Source organism: Sus scrofa, chromosome 1 (genome assembly GCF_054392235.1).
Source record: "Sus scrofa isolate SSC_HxYL_T2T_F1_AM1 chromosome 1, Sscrofa_HxYL_maternal_Yorkshire_Landrace_v2.0, whole genome shotgun sequence".
Taxonomy (NCBI): domain Eukaryota; kingdom Metazoa; phylum Chordata; class Mammalia; order Artiodactyla; family Suidae; genus Sus; species Sus scrofa.
In genome coordinates, this window is record NC_139383.1 from 264353020 (window position 1) to 264375951 (window position 22932).

Genomic DNA, 22932 nt, shown 5'->3' on the forward strand with positions numbered 1-22932 from the left:
TATTGAATACATCTCTGACTACTTTTTTTTTTTTTTTTTTTTTTTTTTAGTATAAATAACTATTTAGGCCCTAGGCATTTCTTAAAGTTTGGGGGGCTTTAGGGCAATTTGGGTCATAAAACTCTTCAGCAGGGCCTTATCTTTCAGTAAAACTGTGGCTAGATAACTTCTTAGTATTGCCAGCAGCACACCCCCCCCCCCCCCGCATATGCTGTGAACATTCCAGCAGTTTTCTTGATTTTTGAGGCAGAAGTGGCCACGTTGCTGGTGCTGTGATGGGAGTAATGGGTCTTGCCTGGGTCTCCGTTCTTTCTCAGGGAAACCCCCAACCCAGCTATTCCGTCTGCTCACCAAGCCTGAAGTTTTTGCTTTCTGTCTTCTCATCACTTTAAAATGTGCCAAAAAAAAAAAAAAAAAAACATAGTTTTTAAGCAGTTGGAACTATTCCTTAAAAGCTCAATGTGGCAAAATTGGCAGCTAGTGAATTTTATTTTAAATAGACTTTTTATTTTAGAACAGTATTAGATTTACAGAATTATTTTGAATATAGTACAGTGAGTTCTCGTAGACCCCACACCCAGTTTTGCTTATTATGACCATTTTCTGTCACAAATAATGAACCAGTAACGATACAGTAGTATTGACTAAGAGTTCTTTATTCATATCTCCTCATTTTTTGCTTAGTGTCCTTTTTCTGTCCCATGAGCCCATCCAGGGAACCACATTACATTTAGTTGTCATGTCTCCTTGTTCCCAGGTTCTTTCTGGTTGTGACTTTCTCAAGGCTTTCCTTGTCTTTGCTGATCTTGAAAGTTTTGAGGCGTACTGGTCAGGCATTTTGTATATTGTCTCTTAGTTGAGATTTGCCTGACGTTTTCCTCACAGTTAGCCTGATGTAATGTGTTTTGAGGAGGAAAAGCACAAAGTTACCTTACATAAAGCACGATTCTCCTTAACATTGTATGGAGGGTACATACTATCATCAGCAGTGTGTATTCTGTTGATGTTAAACCTTGATCACCCTACTTGAGGGAGTGCTTGTCAGGTTTTTCCCCCTCTGCATATTGTACTCTTTGGAAGGAAGTTGCTTTTTAAGTGTAACCCACACTCTGCATAAGGGGTATTGTGCACCACCTGCTGGCAGCTAGTGTCTTCGTAATTCCGCACTTCAAGTTCAAAGGTTAGACAGCGACACTCGCTGGTGAAACATGGTAGCACTCATGCGTAGATGCTGAAGCCAGAACTGAGAGAAGGGAATTCTCCCGAAGGTCCAAGGTGGATCCAGAGTATCTTTAAGTCTGGTTTCCTATGGTCTGGGTAGAAGCAGCGAGACTAAAGTACTTTCGAAGCCCATGGAATTTATTCATACATTTCTTCATAAATTCTTAGTACCTATCTAGGGTGGAGAGAGATTGAACAAGGGAGATTTCAGCATGCAAGTCAGATTGGAAACAAACTCCCCCCCTCCCCCCCTCCCTCCCCCCACGAAAGAAATTCGTTTTACTACAGCTCTGCTTAGAAGTGTCTGTTATTAATAGTATGCTTGGTGTTTTTACTGCCTTGGGAAGGTGAGGGGTTCTAGGATAGACAGGAGAGTTAATTGTCAGAGACCCAGTAAACACGTAACATAATTGTTGTTTAAACTTTCATTTCTTTCTTAAAGCTTTATTGAGACATAATTCACACACCATATAATTAGCCCATTTGTAATGTACAAGTCAAGAGTTTTTAGTATATTCATAGAGTTGTGCAACCATCAGTACAAACAATCTTAGAATTTTTTCATCACCTCCAAAAGAAACCTCCTATTTCTTGCCTGTCACTGCCAAACCCTCTTTGTGCCTGGCAACGACTAATCTGTGTTCTGCCGCTATAGATTTGCCCATTCTGGACATTTCATATAAGAGAATCATACACACTTATCTTTTATGGTTGGATTTTTTTTATTATTTTTGTAATTCTACGAATTAACTGGTCTGCTTTTTAACATTTCTGTTTTATGTTGGAGTATAGTTGATTGACAGTGTTGTGTTAATTTTGGGTGTAGGGCAGAGTGAGTCAGTTGTTCATATACATATTCATATACATACAGCCATTCTTCTTCAGGTTCTTTTCCCACATAGGTTATTATAGAATATTGAGTTGAGTTTCCTGTGCTGTACAGTAGGTTCTGGGTTTTTTTCTCAGCGTAACGTTTTCAGGGCTGATCCATATTGTAGCATGTGTCAGGACTTTGTTTTTATTGTTGAATAATATTCCATTCTACAGCCTTATCACATTTTGTCTATCTATTCGCCTTTAATGACATTTGGGTCGTTTCCACTTTTTGGCTGTTACGAGTAATGCTGCAGTGAACACATGTGCAAGTTTTTGTGTGGACATATATTTTCATTTTTCTTAGGTACCTGTGTAGGAATACAATTGCTAAATCATACATAATGCTATATTTAACCTTTTGAGGAACTGCCAGACTATTTTCCAAAGTGGCTGCATCATTTTACATTCACGCCAGCCATGTATGAGGATTCCATTTTCTCTACATCTTCACCAACACTGGTTATTATCTTTCTTTTTGGTAATAGCCACCCTAGTGGGTGTGAAGTGGTATCTCCTGGTTGTTTTGATTCCCGTTTCTGTCACGGCTGTGATGTTGAATTTTTTTTAATGTGCTTGTTGGTCATTTGTTATCTTCCTTGGAGAAATATCTGTTCAGATCTTTTGCTGTTTAAAAATTGGCAAAATTGGCAGAATAATAAAAATTGTTTTGGTTATTGTTATAGTGGTTCTTCATATAATCGAGATACTAGTCCCTTCTCAGATACGTGATTTGCAAAAATTTCATCCCATTTAGTAGTCGCTTTATTTTCTTAATGGTATCCTGTGAAGTATAAAAGTTTTTAAATTTTGATGAAGTCCAATGTATCTTTTTATTTGCTTGTGCTTTTGGTGTTTTTAGCTAAGAAACCATCGCCTAATTGTAGATCACATAGGTTTATACCTATGCTGTCTTGTAAAATTTTTATAATTTTACCTCTTACATTTAGGTCTTTAATCCATTGAACTCATTTTTGAAATTGTTTTCATGTCTTTTAATCAGTGAGGCTGAATTATCTTCCTATGAATTAAACGTTGGTATTTCTTTTATGAGTTGCCTCTTAATTTTTCTTATTGCTTTGTACACACTCCATATCTGCAAAGAAAGTTAACCCAGTTGAGAGTGTTTTCTCTCATGTTGTGGTTGATCTTCGACTTGACTCCGTGAAAGATAACATCCCTTCCTTCCCGGCAAGTTTATTTTTCCCTTATAGTTTCTGGCTTTGAACCTCGTTTCTAACCTAGGATGTTAAAATTTTTTTTTTCTGTATTTTCTTTTGTTACTTTAATGTCCTCTAGGATTTATTCTGGCGTGAGATGGTAGGATCTGATTCTTTACAGAAGTGGTTCTGGGACAGCTCGCCTTTATCCTAGTTTGTGTGTTAGGCTAGGTCGTGCATTAGATTTGTGCATTCTTGGGCTATTCTTTTTGGTTTGTTGATCTCTTTAGTATTATGTCCCTGTTACACTTTTGAATAAACTTATAGATTATTTCCTGGTTGGGTAGATTCCCATCTCTGCACACACCTCCCAATATTTTTTGTATTCAGAGTTTTTTTCGGTGTATTGGCATGTTTTATTTTCTTAAGATGAACTTTAGAATCCTTTGAATCAGTTGGAAAATTAGGGGTTGGTGGTGGGTTCTTGCTCTTGGGGTTTCTTTGTGCCAGTTTTAAGTCAGCTGTGGTTAAAAATATGTGAGAATTCCGGAACTTTCAGAGTCTGCTGCTTCTGTTGGGAGCATGGAGATAAATTTCCCACTTTATTTGGGCTTCATTGGAGCCATGTGAAATTGTAGGTGAACGCCAGCAAGACTGTAGTTCTGGGGAGGCCCCTGCATTCTTTCCTTTGCTTCTCTCCCACTGGTGTCCTGAGACCTGCCCTGTTTCCAGCTCTTGTGGCTCTGAACTTGGCAGCTTCTGGGACTCCACCAGGGAAACCCAACCCCTTACTTCCTAAGCCGATTGTGGCTTTGCCTGAGTAGGATCACATGGTGTTGCAATAGATTTCTCTCTTTTTATGCAGCTTTTTTTTTTTTTCCTCCTGGAACTTTAAAATCAGAAAGAAATAATCAGGTGTTCTTCACATGCCATCCTAAAACTCTTGAATTGTGCTGGATGCATATGTTTGTCATCTCATAATGGCAATTCACTTTGTTTTTCTGGATTATGTAACAGTTGGAGCCACCAGAGAGTCTTCACTGTGACATGGTTTTTAGTTTATTTTTTTTAATTATTTTTTTAAAACTTTCTGTTTTTAGTTTATTATTTTTTTTCTCAGAAGTTGGTTTTAACACTGCTTCATTTACTGGTGCACAACTAATTACACAGCTGATAGCTTTCATGACTCGATGGGCACAGATAGATTGTGGAGACGAAGTAAATACATTTATTAAGCTCTTTAGATTTTAATTTCACTTGGAAATTTAATGTTGGCTTCAGTTTTCATGAAGGGAGCTTTGCTGGAGGGGGTGCATTTGTATTTACTGTGGACCCAGTTTTGTTCTGGGCAGTGGTAAACTCATAGGAATTAATAGGAAGAAGTTTGTAATGCAACAGTTGTTTTTCTTAACATGAGATAATCCGTAAAATGTCTAACTTTACTTTCTAGTGGGCTCTTTTTATTTTTGTCCTGTTAAGTATACATGCTTTTAGCTTACTCAGGAGGTAAGTTAATAAGCAGTGAATCGTTGGTAGAACTTTCAAGTGCCTTGAATTTAATCAGGCTTGGTGATTGTTCTTAATTAGGACAAAGTGTTTTTTTAAATTTTATTATAAAATATAATTTATAGGTGCACGATGTAGTGGTTCACAATTTTTAAAGGCTATATTCCATTTATAGTTATTATAGAATACTGACTATATTCCTTTTATTGTACAGTATATCCTTTTAGCTTATTTTATACATAATAGTTTGTATCTCTTAATCCCCTCCCCCTATTTTGTCCCTCCCCCCTTTCCTCCCCCACTGGTAGCTGCTTGTTTGTTCTTTGTATCTATGAGTCTGTTTCTTTTTCTTGTTGTTGTTATATTGCTAGTTTGTTGTATTTTTTAGATTCTGCATCTAAGAGATATCATACGGTATTTTTCTCTGTCTTTCACTTATTTTGCTTAGCATAATACCCTCCAAGTGCATTCATGTTGTTGCAAATGGCAAATTTTTCTTTTACTCCTGATGTTCTTTTATTTTTGGTTGGGAGCAATATTTTCTGTTGGTTTGCTATGAATAGGAAAAGTAGTTTCTGGTCGTGCAGTGGATGTGCTCTAAATATTTGTTGAATTGGCTAGAAGAGGCAGTTTAAAAGCTGATGAGAGGAAATTGGACATACCAAGATGGAGCAGTTGAGGTCTTTGTCCAGATTTCCTGCCCAGGAATAGTAACTTTGCTGCAACAAACTACTATGCTTTTGTTTCATAGATTATAATATACTTTTGTTTCATAGATTATAAAATACTTTCTTACAAACCAATGTAAAATATATGTGAAGCACTTTACCAAAGTATCAAGTGCTATCAAAATGTAAATATTCTAAGATTAAACCAACCTTGAAATATTTAATGGGTTATTGTAATGCTTTGCAAATAGGATTTTTTGAAGGTTCCAACATATATATGAATATATAGTTTTTAAAAAGATTTTTAATTATGGAAAATGTCAAACATCCCAAAGTAGAGAGATTCAGCTCAGCCCTCATGTACTCATCACCCAGTTTCAGCATTTATCAGCTTGTGAACTGTCTTGTTTCATCTCTGTCCCTAGTCACTCCCTATGCCCATACCAGGTGTTTTTTTTGTTTGTTTGTTTTTAAAGTGACTTAAAATTTTTTTCGATTATATGTAGTTCTGGAAAATAAAAGTCCGACTCAGTTTCAGTGGATTAATATCAAAGTATCGGCAGGGCCATGTCCCTTCTGAAGGCTCTGGGAGAGAATTTGTTCCTCCCCTTTTCCAGCTTCTAGGAGGCTGCCTGCCTTCCCTGGCCCAGGCCCCCTTCCTCTGTCCTCAGAGCCCGAACCATAACATCGCCTCTCCTCTCTGCCCCCTCTTTCCACTGTTACGTCTTTTTGTTAAATTGAGGTACAATTCACATAACATAAAATTCTCCCGAACAGTGTTTTGCAGTCACCACCGCTGTCTGATTCTGGAACATATTCATCACCCCCAAGAGCAACCCCATTCCTATTACGCGATCACTTCCCAGTCCCTGTTCCCCCAGCCCAAATATTACGAAGAATGTGTACGAGCATTTGTTGTATGCATTTTCGTTTGAACACTGGCTTTCAGTTGTTTGGGCTCAATCCCAAGGAATGGAATGCGGGGTCATGGGATGATTCTAGGTTTCAGTGTTTGAGGAGCAGCCACTCTGTTTTCCCCGGTGGCTGTGCCATTCTCCATCCTCACCAGCGGGGTGTGAGGGTTCCAGTTTATACACTTGCTAGCACTTCTTACTTTCCTTTTGCCCCCTTTAATAGAAACCATCCTAGTGGGTTTGAAATGGTATCAGAGGTGATTTTTATTTATTTCCATTTCTTTTTTTTTTAAATGATTTTTTTTGGCTTTTTTTTTTTTTTTTTTTATGGCCGTACCCATGGCATGTAGAAGTTCCCAGGCTAGGGGTCTAATTGGAGCTGTAGCTGCTGGCCTACACCACAGCCATAGCAACGCCAGATCTGAACCGAGTCTGCAACCATAGCTCACGGCAATGTCGGATCCTTAACCTACTGAGTGAGGCCAGGGATCGAACCCTCGTCCTTGTGGATACTAGTCAGATTCGTTACCACTGAGCCACAATGGGAACTCATCTTTTTTTTTTTTAAATTTAATTTTATTGGAGTATAGTTGATTTATAGTGTTGTATTAGTTTCAGGTGAACAGCAAAGTGAATCAGCTATACATATATCTATTTTTTTTCCCATATAGGTTATTACAAACTATTGAGTAGCTTTTCCTGTCCTATGCAGTAGGTTCTCATTAATCATCTGTTTTATACAGTAGTGTGTTTATGTTATTCCTACCCTCCCAATTCTGCCCTCCCCTAACGGTTTCCCTTATGGCAACCAGAGGGTTGGTTTTGAAATCTGTTTTTTTTCTGTTTTTAAAAAATTTCTTTTGTATCACTTTCTATTAGATTCCACATATAAGTGATATCATATGATCTTTGACTTACCTCACTGAGTAAGATAAATCTCTAGGTCCATCCATGTTGCTGCAAATGGCATTATTTAGTTCTTTTTTATGACTGGATAATATTCCATTGTACATATGTACCACATCTTCTTCATCCATTCCTCTGTCAGTGGACATTTAGGTTGCTTCCATGCCTTAGTTGTCATAAATAGTTGCTGCAGTGAAATTGGGGTGCATGGACATGTATCTTTTTGATGAGCCACAATGGGAACTCCTGGCCAAGGTGATTTTAAAAAATATTTTGAACAAACAATTCAATTGAAAACTGGATGGAAGACCTCAATAGACATTTCTCCAAAGAAGACATGTGGGTGGCCAATAGGCACATAAAAAAAATGCTCAACATCACTAGTTAGTAGAGAAATACATTCAGACTAAAATTGGGTACTGTCTCACCTCTCATACCCGTCAGTATGGCCATCATCAATAAATCTACAAATAACAAATGCTGGAGAGGGTGTGGAGAAAAGGGAAGCCTCCCACATTGTTGGTAGGAATGTCAGTCGGTGCAACCACTATGGAAAACAGTATGCGGGTTCCTCAGAAAACTAAATGTAGAACTTCCACATGATCTAGCAATCCCACTCCTGGGCATATAGCCAACAAAACTGTAATTCGAAAAGATACATGCACTCCTATGTTTATAGCAGCACTATTCACAATAGCCAAGTCATGGAAACAACCTAAATGCCCATCGACAGAGAAATGGATTAAGAAGATGTGGTACATATACACAATGAGATACTCCTCAGCCATAAAAAGAATGAAATAATGCCAATTTTTAACAACATCGGTGCAACTAGAGATTATCATACTGACTAAAGTCAGTCAGAAAGAGAGGGACAGATTGTATGATATCACTTATATGTGGGATCTAAAATACAGCGCAAATGAACCGATCTACAAAACAGAAACAGGGAGTTCCCGTTGTGGCTGAGTGGTTAACAAACACAACTAGCATCCACGAGGACGTGGGTTCAATTCCTGGCCTCGCTCAGTGTATTAAGGATCCGGCGTTGCCCTGAGCTGTGGTGTAGGTCGCAGACTTGACTTGGATCCTGCGTTGCTGTGCTGTGGTGTAGGCCAGCGTCTACAGCTTCAATTGGACCCCTAGCCTGGGAACCTCCATATGCAGTGTGCGTGCGGCCCTAAAAAGACAAAAATCAAAACAAAACAAAACAACCCCCCCCACACACAGAAACAGACTCACAGACATGGAGAGAAGACTTGTGGTTGTCAAGGGGCACAGGGGAGGGAGTGGGATGAAAGGGGAGTTTGGGGTTAATAGACGCAAACTGTTACATTTAGAATGATAGACAATAAGGCCCTACCGTATAGCACAGGGAACTATACGATGGAAATAATATTAAAGAAAGAACTTTGCTGTACAGCAGAAATTGGGATGTAAAATAATATTAAAGAAAGAACTTTGCTGTACAGCAGAAATTGGGACAACATTGTAAATCAACTTAAATTTAAAAATATTTTGGATTGGAATGCACATGGAAGTTCTACCCTTTAGTCCACTTCCCTTTTTGCTTTCTGTCCTCAGTATTTACAAATTAATAGAAATCATTGGTATTCATGTGCTGGGAGCTCTCTGGAGCTCTTCACTTGTATTATTTCATTTATGGAGTGTAGTTGACCTGATTTTACCAGCAACCCAGATTCCTATGCATAAACAACCCAGGAGGTAATTATAAAGGTGAAGCAGAAAGTAGGTGTGTCCCTTTAAGGAAGTTGGAAATAGGAAGAACTAAATTTATGAAGCCATGTATGTTTGGCAATAATAATGCTTATTACAGAAGGAAATTCTGTTTGCAGAAGGATTCACCCCAGGGTTCCTTTAAATAGCAAGCTTCCCTGATTCATTAAACATAAAGTTCAATGTACTAAATCCGAAGACCGGATAACTCTTTTCAGTAGGTTATCTGTTATGTTATGTGATGCACACCTAACTACTGATTTGCTCATTAGGCCTTTTTCCTAAGTCCTGTTCAGCATAAACAAATTAGAGAATGCTCAACAGGACCCTTGAGATAAGAACAGAAAAATATCCACCAGATTTGGTAATTAGAAAGTCGTCAGTCATCTTTAAAAGAGTGGTTTCTGCACTGGGCGGGGATACGGCAGAGAAACGCAGCATTGGAGGCGGTACCAAAAACGGCTTTGTTTTGGGACAAGAAAAGGGTGGGGTTGAGAAATCAAGGGAAAGAGTGGAAATATAGGAGAATGATTCTTTTCAGGAAGATTGAATGAGACAGGAAGGACTGTGGGGGAGATTTAAGGTCAAGAGATAGTTTTTTTCTTTTTTCAGGTAGAAAGAGAGCCAACCATGTTTTCATAAACTCGACATAGAGTGGGATGTGGAGGAGGTAGTGAAGGTACATAGCAGAGAAGGTATAATTAATTGATGACAGGCGCATGATCGTGAGCTTGTGGGTCAAGGACACAGATGGAGGAGTGAGCTTTGGGGAGGAGGATATTCTCCGCAGCGACCTGAGGCATAGAGACAAAGATGGTACCCAGTAGTCTTTAATCTTGAGAACTAAAACGTACTGACTTTCCAAGTCTATGAAAGACCATTGCTGGAGAGAGTGTGGAGAAAAGGGAACCCTCCTCCTACCCTGTTGGTGGGAATGTAATTGATACAGCCACTATGGAAAACAGTATGAAGGTTCCTTAAAAAACTAAAAATAGTGTTGCCATTTGATCCAGCATGCCCACTCCTGGGCATATTATCTGGAGAAAACTCTAACTGGAAAAGATACACGCACCCAAGTGTTCACAGTAGGGCTGTTACCACAGACAAGACATGGAGGCATCCTAAATGTCCATCGACAGATGAATGGGTGAAGGTGTGGTGTGTGTGTGTACACATACACACAATGGAATATTACTCAGCCATAAAGAGAATGAAATAATGCCAATTGCAGCAACATGGATAGACCAAGAGATTTACCATACCAAGTGAAGTAAGTCAGAAAGAGAAAGATAGATACATATGATATCACTTATATGTGGAATCCAAAATATGACACAAATGAATTTATTTATGAAACAGAAACAGACTCACAGACCCAGAAAACAAACTTATGGTTACCAAAGCGCAAAGAGGGTGGGGGAGGAATAAATTAAGAGTTTGGGATGAGCAGATACATTTATAATATATAAAATAAACAACAAGGTCTTTCTATATAACAGGAAGTATATTCAGTATCCTAAAATAAACCGCAATGGAAAAGAAAACAAATATATGGACGTTCCACAGCTCTTCAAGTGGAGGCTGTTGAATTCTCTCATACCCAAGTGCTTCATTTCCAGGGGTGCTGGTGCTGCTGGTTCCTAAACATTCGAAAGGTTTTTGTTATAAATCTGGGTTGCTTCTTGGCTCTCCCACTCTGAGTGCTGAGGATTCCACTCTTTGGGTTGCCTAAGTCCTTGTTCCTTTGTCTTATTTTGCATTTTGTGTGTGTGTGTGTGTGTGTGTGGGTGCACACGCGTGCACCCATACACACATGTACTTGGAGATTTGTAACTTAGAAGAAAAAGTGTTTATTGACAGAGTTTAATAACTTGTATTAAGACTTAAATACTTGCTCCAGTTTTTCTCTCTTCTCATCAGCACTTGTCCTTTTCTTCTCCTTTCCTGTCTTTCTCTGTCTTTGACTCTCACGTCAGAGTGTGAAGTGGAGTCTCACTGTGACTTTGATTCATATTTCCCTGATGGCGAATGATGTTGAACATCTTTTCATGTGCATTTTGGCCGTTTGTGTATCTCCTTTGGAGAAATGAATCCTGGATCATTCACTCTTTTTTGTTTTTTTCCCTTTTTGTCTTTTTAGGTCTGCACCCATGCCATATGGAAGTTCCCAGGCTAGGGATCAAATCGGAGCTACAGCTGCCGGCTTACACCACAGCTACAGCAAGGCAGGATCTGAGCCGCATCTATGACCTGCACCATAGCTCACGGCAAAGCTGGATCCTTAACCCACTGGGGGAGGCCAGGGGTCGAACCCTCGTCCTCTTGGTTACTAGTTGGGTTTGTTACCGCTAAGGCACGGTGGAAACTCCCTTTTACTCTTTTCAAAACATAAATGTCCTTTTAATATTTTATAACCAAAACGTTTTCAAATTGTGCATCAGCAGATACTCTCCCTGTGGTGGCGGTAATGAGGAAGGCCTCTTAATCAGGTTGCTATGGAAATGGGTTAAAGCTCAAGGATCCCTTGGCAGCCAGGTAGTTTTAAATTGCCCCCAATATTGACTGAAAATAAATATGGTAGAGAACTTTGTTTCAGTAAGGATTAAAGGAAGTTACATTATTAAGAACTTGTTAGCATAAACCTAAACAAAAAAATTGGCTTAGAAAAGGTATTTTTTAGATACATGAGTTTCCCTGATATTTTATTTTTTCAGTCATCAAATTCTTTTACCTGTTGAACTGGGAGTAGAGTCTTAAATGTTAAATAAGTTTTTTTGTGGCTGAAGTTGTCTGCCTTCAGACTTTTGTGTTTTGCCTTAACTTTCCCCTGTGTCACCTGTGCATCAAAATGTGTAAAGATAACTGTACTATGGGATTTACTGGTAGGTAATAACGGACTGTTCTCTATCTTCCAGGGACCATGCTCGACTCTTGTATTGCTTTTCTTTTTTTTTGTCTTTTTGCCTTTTCTAGGGCCCCTCCTGTGGCATATGGAGATTCCCAGGCTCGGGATTTAACTGGAGCTGTAGCCGCTGGCCTACAGCAGAACAACAGCAATGCCAGATCCGAGCCGCACCTGTGACCTACACTACAGCTCACGGCAACACTGGATCCTTAACCCACTGAGTGAGGCCAGGGATCGAACCCACAACCTCATGGTTCCTAGTCGGATTTGTTAACCACTGAGCCATGATGGGAACTCCTCATTTCTTGCATCAGAAAATCGACAGGGCCGTTGTGATTTACCCTCTCGGTGTTTTTCGGGAATGTGCTGATGACCACATAAAGATCTGACTGCTTAAGAAAGACTGTCCTTGACAGATGGCTCCTAGGGACTTAGTAGCTAGCCTGGAGGTTTTTCTTCAAACCTTCTTATCAGTTACCTGAATATTTCTCTTCATGTCTTTGTAGCCACTTCCTGAGAAATTTGTGGTGAAAGGTGTTGTGGATCGATTTTCAGAAGAATTTGTGGAGACCAGAAGAAAAGCTTTGGATAAATTCCTGAAAAGAATTACAGATCATCCTGTGCTCTCTTTCAACGAACACTTTAATGTTTTCCTTACTGCCAAGGTAAGGACAGATGTTTTCATATCTCTCCCCCAAATTAGCGTTCTTTAGGCTCTTTCTTAGAAGCTGTTTTGATCTCTCACAAGCCACTTTCATGAATGGGCCCCCATAGCAGCTGTCATAGAATTGCTCTGGAGTTCCCGTCATGGCTCAGCGGAAACAAATCTGACTAGCATCCATGAGGATGCAGGTTTGATCCCTGGCTTTGCTCAGTGGGTTAAGGATCGGGCATTGCTGGGAGCTGTTGGTGTAGGTCGAAGATGTGGTTCACATCCAGTGTTGCTGTGGCTCTGGTGTAGGACGGCGGCTCCAGTTCTGATTCGACCCCTAGCCTGGGAACTTCCATATGCTGTGGGTGCAGCCCTAAAAAGACCAAAAAAAAAAAAAAAAATTGCTCTATTTTTTGGGCAGTGCCCACTTGTCCTGGCTTGGTTTCCATGTTAGATTTCAGAAAAATACCCCCTTGAAGCAACAGAGGAAGTTAGAATATTTGCACCTGCCAAAAGCAGGGCTGGGTGTTTCCTTGAACACTTAGCAGTGTTACTGGGTGAGGCCATTCTGACCACCAGTGGGCATGAAAGGGAAAAGAGCCTTTATTGAGTGTTTGATAAGGATGTTCTTCACAGGAACCCTGTGAGTGTTTGCCCACAGCCTGATTTTTTTTTTTCCTGCCTCACCCATGGCTCGTGGAAGTTTCTGGGTGGGGCATTGAATTTACACCACAGCAGCAACCTGATTCGCAGCAGTGACAATCCAGGATCCTTAACCTGCTAGGCCACCAAGGAACTCTACAGATGAGGAAACTGACGTTCAGGGCATGGGTAGTAGCTCAGGGGGTGTTACTGGAATGTGAAATTGGGTCTGTGAGGCTGATGAGGCCAGTTTCCTAGGTATCAGGCCGCCCGACCAAGAGCAGTTCAGCGTTACTTGCTTGCAGCCGAGTTCCTAGCGGGTGGGCATTTTCCAAGCATTTCCCAGGGACATATGTAGAGCTGACACAGCTGCCCGGTTCTGTGTATGGAAACTCAAGCTGGCCATCCACGGACCTCTCTCTGAACTTCCCTGTTGGCAGAACTGGCCCTAAACCTGAGGCAGTGGACTCTCATTGTCTGCAGACATGGGAGGCTGTATTCAGACTCGCCTGCCAGCTCCCCTGCGGCCCCATCTGTTTAGTTTCCTGTATCACATTTTCAAATTCAGGTCATGGGTATTTCATTCCATGTTGGCAAGAGTATCCGGTCCAGGTACTTGCCAGGTTCCTTTTTCAAAGGGGCGAAATGGAGAAATGTTGGCCGGTCATACCAGTGAGGGGTGCCGTCCTCCAGGCAGTAAAAGCCGCACGGCAGTCCTTTAGTGTTGGCACGCAGCCTCCGTAATGACATGCCCATGCATCTGCTCTTTTTCCTGGAAGCCTTGTCCCCAGACTTGTGGTCTTTTTAAAAATAAGTATTTCCTGGTGACCTCCTCCTCGAATACAGTTCCTCCGGTGTAGCCACAAAGGAAAAATCCACCCTGTTCTCCCACAGTGCAGCTCCCTGTTTCACCCAGAGGACAGGTTCGTCGTCCAGGCAGGCCCTCGCGTTTCATCATTTTTGTTGAGCAGAGAGACAACCGGGGAGGAAGCTTAGACCCCCTGGATATTGGGAATTTGTGTGAAGCATAAGTAGGAAAGTTTTTTTGTTTTTGGTTTTTTTTGGTGTGTGTGGTATTTATCTGTGGGCCAAGCAATGTGACCTGATTTTTTAAAAGTGTTCAGTTTTGTCATTACAGTGTAACATACATACAGAAAAGTATGCAAATCCCAGCTCTCTAAATGACCACAAAATGAACACGCCTTTATAGTTGCTACCCATATCGGAGCTCCTGTTGCGGCTCAGCAGGTTAAGGACCTGATGTTGTCTCTGTGAGGATGCGGGTTCTATCCCTGACCTCACTCAATGGGACAAGGATCCAGTGTTACCGCAAGCTGCGGCATAGGTTGCAAATGTGATTCCAATTTGACCCCTAGTCTGGCAACTTCTATATGCCTCAGGTGTAGCCATTAAAAAAAAAAAAAGAGATGTGTATTTATTGATGGTACCCATATCAAGACAGAGAATTACCAGCATCCTGGAAGCCTCTCTCATTCCCCCTCCCAATCACTACCACACCTCCCTCCACCACAGAGTAAACAATATCCTGATTTCTGACAGCGCAGAGAACTGGTTTTTTTGCTTTTGAAAAAGCCCTTCAATATCACTCAAAATCCAACTTGATGTGAGTACAGGGGAGTTGGCTTGTTTAAACAACACAGCTTCCTGCCTTAGGTCAGTTTTACTTGCTGAAGTAAATACACTAAATAACCTCATATTTTCTTTTTTTTTTTCCCTTTATAAATGTGGTAAAAATGCACATATGTGAAGTTTACTGTCGTACCCATTTTGTTTCTTTTTTTTTTCAGATTTGTATTTTTTCTATTATATTTGACTTAGTGTTCTGTCAATTTCTGCTGTATAGCAAAGTGACCCAGTCATATGTATATGTGTGTGTGTGTTTTTCTCACATTACCCTCCATCATAAGTGACTACATATAGTCTCCTGTGCTATACAGCAGGATCTCATTGCTTATCCACTCCAAATGCAAGAGTTTTTGCATCTACTAACTCCAAACTCCTAGTCCATCCCACTCCCTCGCCCTCGGCAACCACAGGTCTGTTCTCCATGTCCGTGAGTTTGTTTCTTTTTTGTAGATAGTTTCATTTGTGCCATATATTAGATTCCCGATATAAGTGTTATCATATGATATTTGTCTTTTTCTTACTTCGCTAAGTATGAGAGTCTTCTAGTTCCATCCATGTTACTGCAAATGGCATTATTTTGTTCTTTTTTTTTTTGGCTGAGTATATATACCACATCTGCCTAATCCATTCGTCTGTTGCCATCGTATCCATTTTGCAGTGTACAGTTTGGAAGTGTTAAGTATCTTCACCCTGTTGTACAACTAATCTCCAGAACTCCTTCAGCCTGCAAAACTGAAACTTTGCACCCACTAAACAGTAGCTCCCTATCTCTCTGCCCCCGCCCCATCCCTGTTCCCCCATCTTTTCACACACTTGGAATAACTCGATCTTGTCTTTCGATGAGCCACTGACATGCTCGGCCACAGCAAATGCAAAAGCTTTCCTCGTCCTTGTGATGACATGTCCTTGCCACAAACTAGAAGTGGCCTTAAGAAGAAGCTACCAATGCTGGGAGAGGTGGGGGTGCTTAGTATCAGCTGTGTCGAGTCAGTGTGCAAATCCGTGTGTTCATTATTGGCAGCGTGGGTACAGCAGTCGGGTGGGTATGACTAAGTAACTTACTCGTCACGTTAATGAACTTGGTTGATGGGAGGTTCTCTTGCAAAGCTCTACTCGAAGTAAAGTTGTGTAGTCCAGTGATTCCTTTTGGAGCTGGCCCTGCACCGAAACACATTTTCTGTGGAGCAATTCCTAGAACTCCAGGGCATCAGTTATGGTCTTGTGGAAGCCTGGTACCTATGGTGATGTTTTTTGTCTGGCGTGTACGAGGTTAGTAGGAGAGATGGAATCTGTAGAACATTCTCTCAGGCAGATGGTGTTGAAAGGAAGAGGGGAGAGAGGGAGGGAGGTGATAGAGGAGGGGGTTGCTGCTGTTTTCATGCTGGGTGAGCCTTGGATATATCTTATTTTTTTAGGGCCACACCCGTGGCATATGGAGGTTCCCAGGCTAGGGGTCGAATCAGAGCTGTAGCTGCCGGCCTACACCACAGCCACAGCAACACGGGATCTGAGCCTCGTCTGTGACCTACACCACAGCTCACGGCAACGCTGGATCCTTAATCCACTGAGCGAGGCCAGGGATCGAACCCATATCCTCATGGATGCTAGTTGGGTTTGTTAACCCCTGAGCCATGACGGGAACTCCCAGCTTTGAGTATATTTTACATGCTGAAGGATTAGAAGTCGAAGATATAGCCAGGAGAGAAGGGCTGGCTAATGGGGCAAGGGCCTTGGCCGGCAGGGGAGGCTTAGACAGGAAAAGGTGGATTTAAGGGCACCAGTGAAGGCCTTGGCTGCATCAAGTCAAACCACTTTTGAAGGCACCATTAAAGTGAGTGACAGAGAACAGCCCGGAGATACTGTGGATTCCTCTTAGAGGTTAATGAGAGGAATAAATTTATTTCACGTGGCAGACTAATACGCTTTTTATATTTATATTTGATGGATTAGGTAGCTCAACAGATTCCCCATTTATGCTTCGACCAAGAAATCCAGGGTAAAATGTATTGTTGTTTGCAGAATCCCTCCTTGGCTGGGATTGTGTTGCACCATCTCTTCTGTCACTGTCTCCAGCTCACCACCCTCTACTCTCTTGTATGGCTTTGGTTGGGATATAAATAAATAAATGAATGGAATGAGTCTTCTCTCTCTCTCTCTCTTTTTTTTCTTTTCTTTTTTGGCTGCCCCATGGCTTATGGAGTTCCTGGGCCAGGGATCACATCCAGGCCACAGCTGTGACCTACACTAGAGCTGCACAATGCCAGATCCTTTAACCCATTGTGCCGGGCTGGGGATCAAACCTCTGTCCTGGCGCTGCAAAGATGCCACCAATCCCGTTGTGCTACAGCGGGAACTCCTCAGCTCTTGAATTTTTCTCCTAAAGACAATTTAGGATATTTTGATGGGAGAAGGGGTCACGTGTTAAAAAATTATATGTGGACAGTCGTGTTTAAGGGAAAGCATACTGGGTGGGCGAACCTGATGGGAAAGGCCAGCGTGCAGGCCTGCTGGAAGCGATCTGGGTGTGGAAGCTCAGGCGTGCGAGCTGGGTGGTTGTGATGGGCAGGAGAGGGCACGTTTGTGTGTGTGGTCAGGTCCTTACCTAACTCGGCTCCTTTTTTTCCGAGTCCTCCATTTCCCAAAGGAAACTGCCCATGGGAGTTAGTTGGTTGTATCCTGGCCGTGTGAGTGGTTGAGCCCCTCGAGTTTGTCTGTTCACGTGTCATCCTCAGGACCTGAACGTGTACAAGAAGCAGGGGATGGCGTTGCTGAGTCGGGTGGGCGAGTCGGTCAAGCATGTCACGGGAGGCTACAAGCTGAGGAGCCGGCCGCTGGAGTTTGCAGCCATAGGCGAGTACTTAGACACGTTCGCGCTCAAACTGGGAACCATCGATCGGATAGCCCAGCGGATCATCAAGGAAGAAATAGGTGAGCGCCCCCTCGTGGTCTTGCTCAGGGACTGCGTTTGCAGACATGCATTCGCGCGTGCCAGGTGGACTCCAACTGCAGAAATGCTCGAATGGCAGAACCAGCCTGCATTTTACTTATAAAACTAATGCACAGTATAGGGAGCCGGGGAGGCGGTTGTGACCAAAGAATAGCTGTGCCCTCTGCCCCCCACCCTCCGCCTCAGCCTTGTGCTTGCTTTCCCACAGCAGGCAACCACGCTGAGCCTCCAGGCTTGTCTGCTTTGCTCACTCTTAACTTTAGCTTCCAAAGTTAAGAGACATTGCCTCAGCTTCCCTTCATTCATCGGTATGAACATTTAAAAAACAAAATGAGGTGTCTTTCCGGGCAGAAAGGTGGTGTCAGCAGGCCAGCATGATGACCTGTGTTTGCCAAAGTTATGATGCCTTCGGGCCTGATGTTGCCTCGCCTGCCCCACCCTGACGTCCTTCCAGCCCCCCTCTTCCTGACCCGGGAGTTCGGAGGCCTTTCTCTAACCTTCCTGCTGGCGGCACCACCGCCTCACCACCCCTCTTGTGGCCACTTTTGTACTTTTTTTGGTCTTGTCACACACGTGTAGGTCAGACAGACCTGAGCCGCTTTAATGATCATGCTGGCACGTGATGCGAAACACATAGAAAAGTAGTCATCCATCAGGTAACGGCAACAACATTTTATTGTAATGGCAAGAATCCTGGTGACAGGTGATGGGCCGCATTTTCTTTCTTTCTTTCTTTTTTTTTTTTTTTTTTGTCTTTTTGCCTTTTCTAGGGCCACTCCCAAGGCATATGGAGGTTCCCAGGCTAGGGGTCGAATCAGAGCTGTAGCCCCCGGCCTACGCCAGAGCCACATCAACTCGGGATCCGAGCCGTGTCTGCAACCTACACCACAGCTCACAGCAACGCCGGATCCTTAACCGACTGAGCAAGGCCAGGGGTCGAACCCTCAACCTCATGGTTCCTAGTCGGATTCGTTAACCTCTGAGCCACAACGGGAACTCCGGGCCACATTTTCTTTGTGGGAGGAAATAAATTAACGTTTTCCTCTGTTTCTTGTGCTTTAGTTCTCCTTTATCCATCGCTGGTGTCATGTGTGGCCTGTGGTTTGGAAATGGCTTTAGGTACCACCCCCACCTGAAGATGGTACAGGGTTAATTCTGATGGGACTGAGGTGTTGGGTTGACGCATGGGTGAGAGAGTGAGTCTGCCAATGTAAGACCACATTTCTTGCATCAACTGTTCCCTAAAATTCCATCCTTTCCCCATTGTGACTAATTACTTGTTTTCCTCTTAAAAACATCTCCCTAAACCTGTATGAAACTCAGCTTCTATTGCCTGTTAAAATATTGTAGAGTTCCCACTGTGGCTTAGTGGGTGAAGAACCCAGTTAGTGTCCATGAGGATGTGGGGTTTGATCTCTGGTCTCACTCAGTGGGTTAAGGACCCAGCGGTGCCACAAGCTGTGACATAGGTTACAGACGTGGCTTGGATCTGAGGGGGTGGTCCTAAAAAGAAAAAAAAAAATATTGCTTCCCTGTATGGGTGATGGTTTTCTTTAAAGATATTTGGTGATGTAGGTCCTACCACTTTCTGCAGAATGTATTGTGCTTCCCCATTTTCTACTGTATGTCCTATTCCTTGGATAATGGGGTAGAGTTGATCAATGTTATAAGGTTAGCTCTAACATCAGCTTCTAGAGATTTAAAAAAAAAAAGTTAGAGTGTTGTGTTTAAATGAGAGCATGCCCAGCTGAGTGACTGGTCAGGGAAACCCATCTTAATGCGGAGGGCTCTGGGCCACAGTGGTCGTGGGGTCAGTACTACAGTCAGTAGTCAGTGATTGCCACCCAGCCAGGTCTTCACTGGTTTCTCGTCCCCCTTTAGAGTATCTTGTAGAGCTGAGAGAATACGGGCCTGTGTACTCCACGTGGAGCGCGTTAGAGGGGGAGCTGGCCGAGCCCCTGGAGGGTGTGTCCGCTTGCATCGGCAACTGCTCTACAGCCTTGGAAGAGCTGACAGACGACATGACAGAAGACTTTCTCCCAGTGCTCAGGGAATATATTTTATACTCTGACTCCATGAAGGTGAGCTGGCTCAATTCTTGGGCACTTAGGTACTTTCTTCGTTATAACCATTAATCGAAAAGTAATTGGAGTTCCCATTGTGGCACAGTGGAAATGAATCTGACTAGTATCCGTGAGGATTCAGGTTGGATCCCCAGCCTTGCTTAGTGGGTTGGGGATCTGGTGTTGCCATGAGCTGTGGTGTAGGTCGAAGACATGGCTCAGATTCCACGTGGCTGCAGCCATGGCTGTGGCACAGGCTGGCAGCTGTAGCTCCGATTCGACCCCTAGCCCGGGATCTTCCATATGCTGTGGGTGCGGCCCTAAAAAGCAGAAAAAAAAAAAAAAGGTGATTTATTATTGTGCATTTGCAAGGGATACAGATTCCCTTCTTCTTGGGTGGGCACCATCAGACATATGGACTGACCTCATAGATTTGTAAAAAGAAAACAAGGTGAATCAAGTATGTGAACTAAATGAAAAAAAGTTTGGAAGAAATTCTTATAAATAAGCCTTCTCTGACAGTTGAAGGAGATATAAAATCTGTTAATTAAAAACAGTATGGTGTGGAAAAAAGAACAATCGGATAATTAAAGCTCTCGGAAGTTAAAATATGATTACTTTAATAAAATCAAAGAGTAAAGTGGGAAGCTGAGGTTGAGGAAATCTTGGAAAGCAAAACAAACACATGTAACTGGAAAGTAGAACAAAAATGCAAAGGTACTGAAAATGTGAAAATATGAGTCATAGAGGATTAATCTCAGAGGTTCAGCATCTAACTGATTAGAGTTCCTGACTGAGAGAACAGAGACAACTGAGGGAAGTAAATTATGAAAGAAATAATACAAGAAAATCCCCCTAAGTGGAAGGACATGACTCTTAAGACTAAAAAGACAGACTGGGAGTTCCTGTCATGGCTCAGTGTAAAGGAATCCAACTAGTATCCATGAGGATGCAGGTTCAATCCCTGGCCTTGCTCAGTGGGTTAAGGATTTGGTGTTGCAGATGTGGCTCAGATGTGGCTCAGATCTGGTGTTGCTGTGGCACAGGCTGGCAGCTGTAGTTCCAATTCGTCCCCTAGCCTGGGAACTTCTGTATGCCATGTGTGTGGCCCTCAAAAGCAAAATAAATAAATTAATTAATTAAAAGACAGGCTAATTACTCAGTAAAAGGAATGAACAGAGAACCAACCCAAGGCATATCATTGTAAAATTTTGGAGCAAAAATATGAATTAAATGCTTTAATGCCCACATTAGAAATTTTCCCAAGAGTTCCCGTTGTGGTGCAGCAGAAACGAATCTGACTAGGAACCATGAGGTTGCGGGTTTGATCCCTGGCCTCACTCAGTGGGTTAAGGATCTGATGTTGCTGTGAGCTGTGGTGTAGGTCTCAGACTTGGCTTGGATCCCTAGTTGCTGTGGCTGTGGCGTAGGCCGGCGACTGCAGCTCTGATTAGACCCCTAGCCTGGGAGCTTCCAAATGCCATGGGTGCGGCCCTAAAAAGACAAAGACAAAAAAGAAAAAAGAAAGAAAGAAACTTCCCCAGCCTGCCCTTAGACTGGCTGGAGAGTGTAGCTTCTGGGGACTCCTATGACGGTGGCCTCAGTTAGAGAAAAGGGTCAGTCTTCCTGACCAACAGAAGGAGACATGTGGCTCAGTGCTGAACTTCCCCGTGTCTAGGTCACCCTTCCTCCTTTCCAAAGGAGACCCCCGGGGGTAGGGACTGCCACAGATCTTGAGAGAGAAACCTGTCCGTCAGCCTGCGGTTGTAAAAATGGAAAACCAGAAAACTCACGGTGCTGTGAAAAGATTCTACACTTTGAGGACTTAAAAAAAAATAATGAATCAACTAGTTATAAAAACTTAGAAAAAAACTTTACCATGGAAAATATTCAGCACATAAACCAGAGAGAATGGTATGACAGACTCTCTCATATACCTGTCACTCTCGTTCCATCTTGTTTCATTAGGTGTGAGGTTTTAAGGCTCTCGATACCCGGAAAGGTGTGGACAGTGGAAAATGAAGCCTGTTCCTGGTAGAATGAATCACTGTCTTATGTACACTTTATAAAAGAATAATGCTTCAAAGGCAGGATGGGGTCCGGATCTCACAGTGATCAGGGAACATGGTGTGAATTTCCTTCTCTGTGAGGGGACAGCGGTGGTAGTGGTTGGTGATGATCAGATTAAGACTCTGATGTGAGGTCATTCGCCTGAGGCAGCTTTGTGGGTAATTCTTGAAACTGAGGCTGAACACTGAGGCTTCTGACTCCAAATTTGCAACTCATTCTCCTTTACTGCATTGTATTAAAAAAAAAATAGAGATCTACCCATTGTGCGTTTCATCCTGTGCCTGAAACGGGTATGGCAAGGCATCCTGGAGTGGGAGTGGGGGTGGGAGAAATGGGTGAGGAGGGGTGAAAAGGTGCAAACTTCCAGCTACAGAATAAGGTTTTAGGATGTAATGGACTGTAGTTAGTAATATTTGAAATTGCTAGGAAAGTGGATCTTAAAAGGTTTTTTTTTTTTTTTTTTGGTCTTTTCTAGGGCTGCATCCACTGCATATGGAGGTTCCCAGGCTAGGGGTCCCATCGGAGCTGTAGCCACCAGCCTACACCACAGCCATAGCAACTCAGGATCCGAGCCTTGTCTGTGACCTACATCAAAGCTCATGGCAACACTGGATCCTTAACCCACTGAGCAAGGCCAGGGATTGAGCCCGCAACCTCATGGTTCCTAGTCGGATTCGTTAACCATTGAGCCACAACGGGAATTCCAGGATCTTAAAAGTTCTCATCACGGAGTTCCTGTCGTGACTTAGCTGTTAACAAACCCGACCAGCATCCATGAGGAAGGCGGGTTTGACTCCTGGCCTTGCTCAGTGGGTTAAGGATCCGGTGTTGCCATGAGCTGTGGGGTAGGTTGTAGACGTGGCTTGGATCCCACGTTGCTGTGGCTGTGGTGTAGGCCGGTGGCTACAGCTCCGATTTGACCCCTAGCCTGGGAACCTCCATATGCTGCAGGTGTGGCCCTAAGAAGACAAAAAATCAATCAATAAATAAAAAGTTCTCATAACAAGAAAAAAAAAGGTGA

The 22932-nt window shown here is 42.6% G+C and overlaps 1 protein-coding gene across 1 annotated transcript in view; it reads left to right on the forward strand.

Moving 5' to 3' along the window:
* The window catches only part of SNX30 (sorting nexin family member 30), a 127086-nt gene that overhangs the window by 68258 nt on the left and 35896 nt on the right, over nucleotides 1-22932 (forward strand). The window contains exons 4-6 of the mRNA XM_003122081.7: nucleotides 12397-12555; nucleotides 17564-17759; nucleotides 19660-19859. Of these exons, the coding sequence (XP_003122129.3) occupies nucleotides 12397-12555; nucleotides 17564-17759; nucleotides 19660-19859 (555 nt within the window). The remainder of the gene's footprint in view (nucleotides 1-12396; nucleotides 12556-17563; nucleotides 17760-19659; nucleotides 19860-22932) is intronic.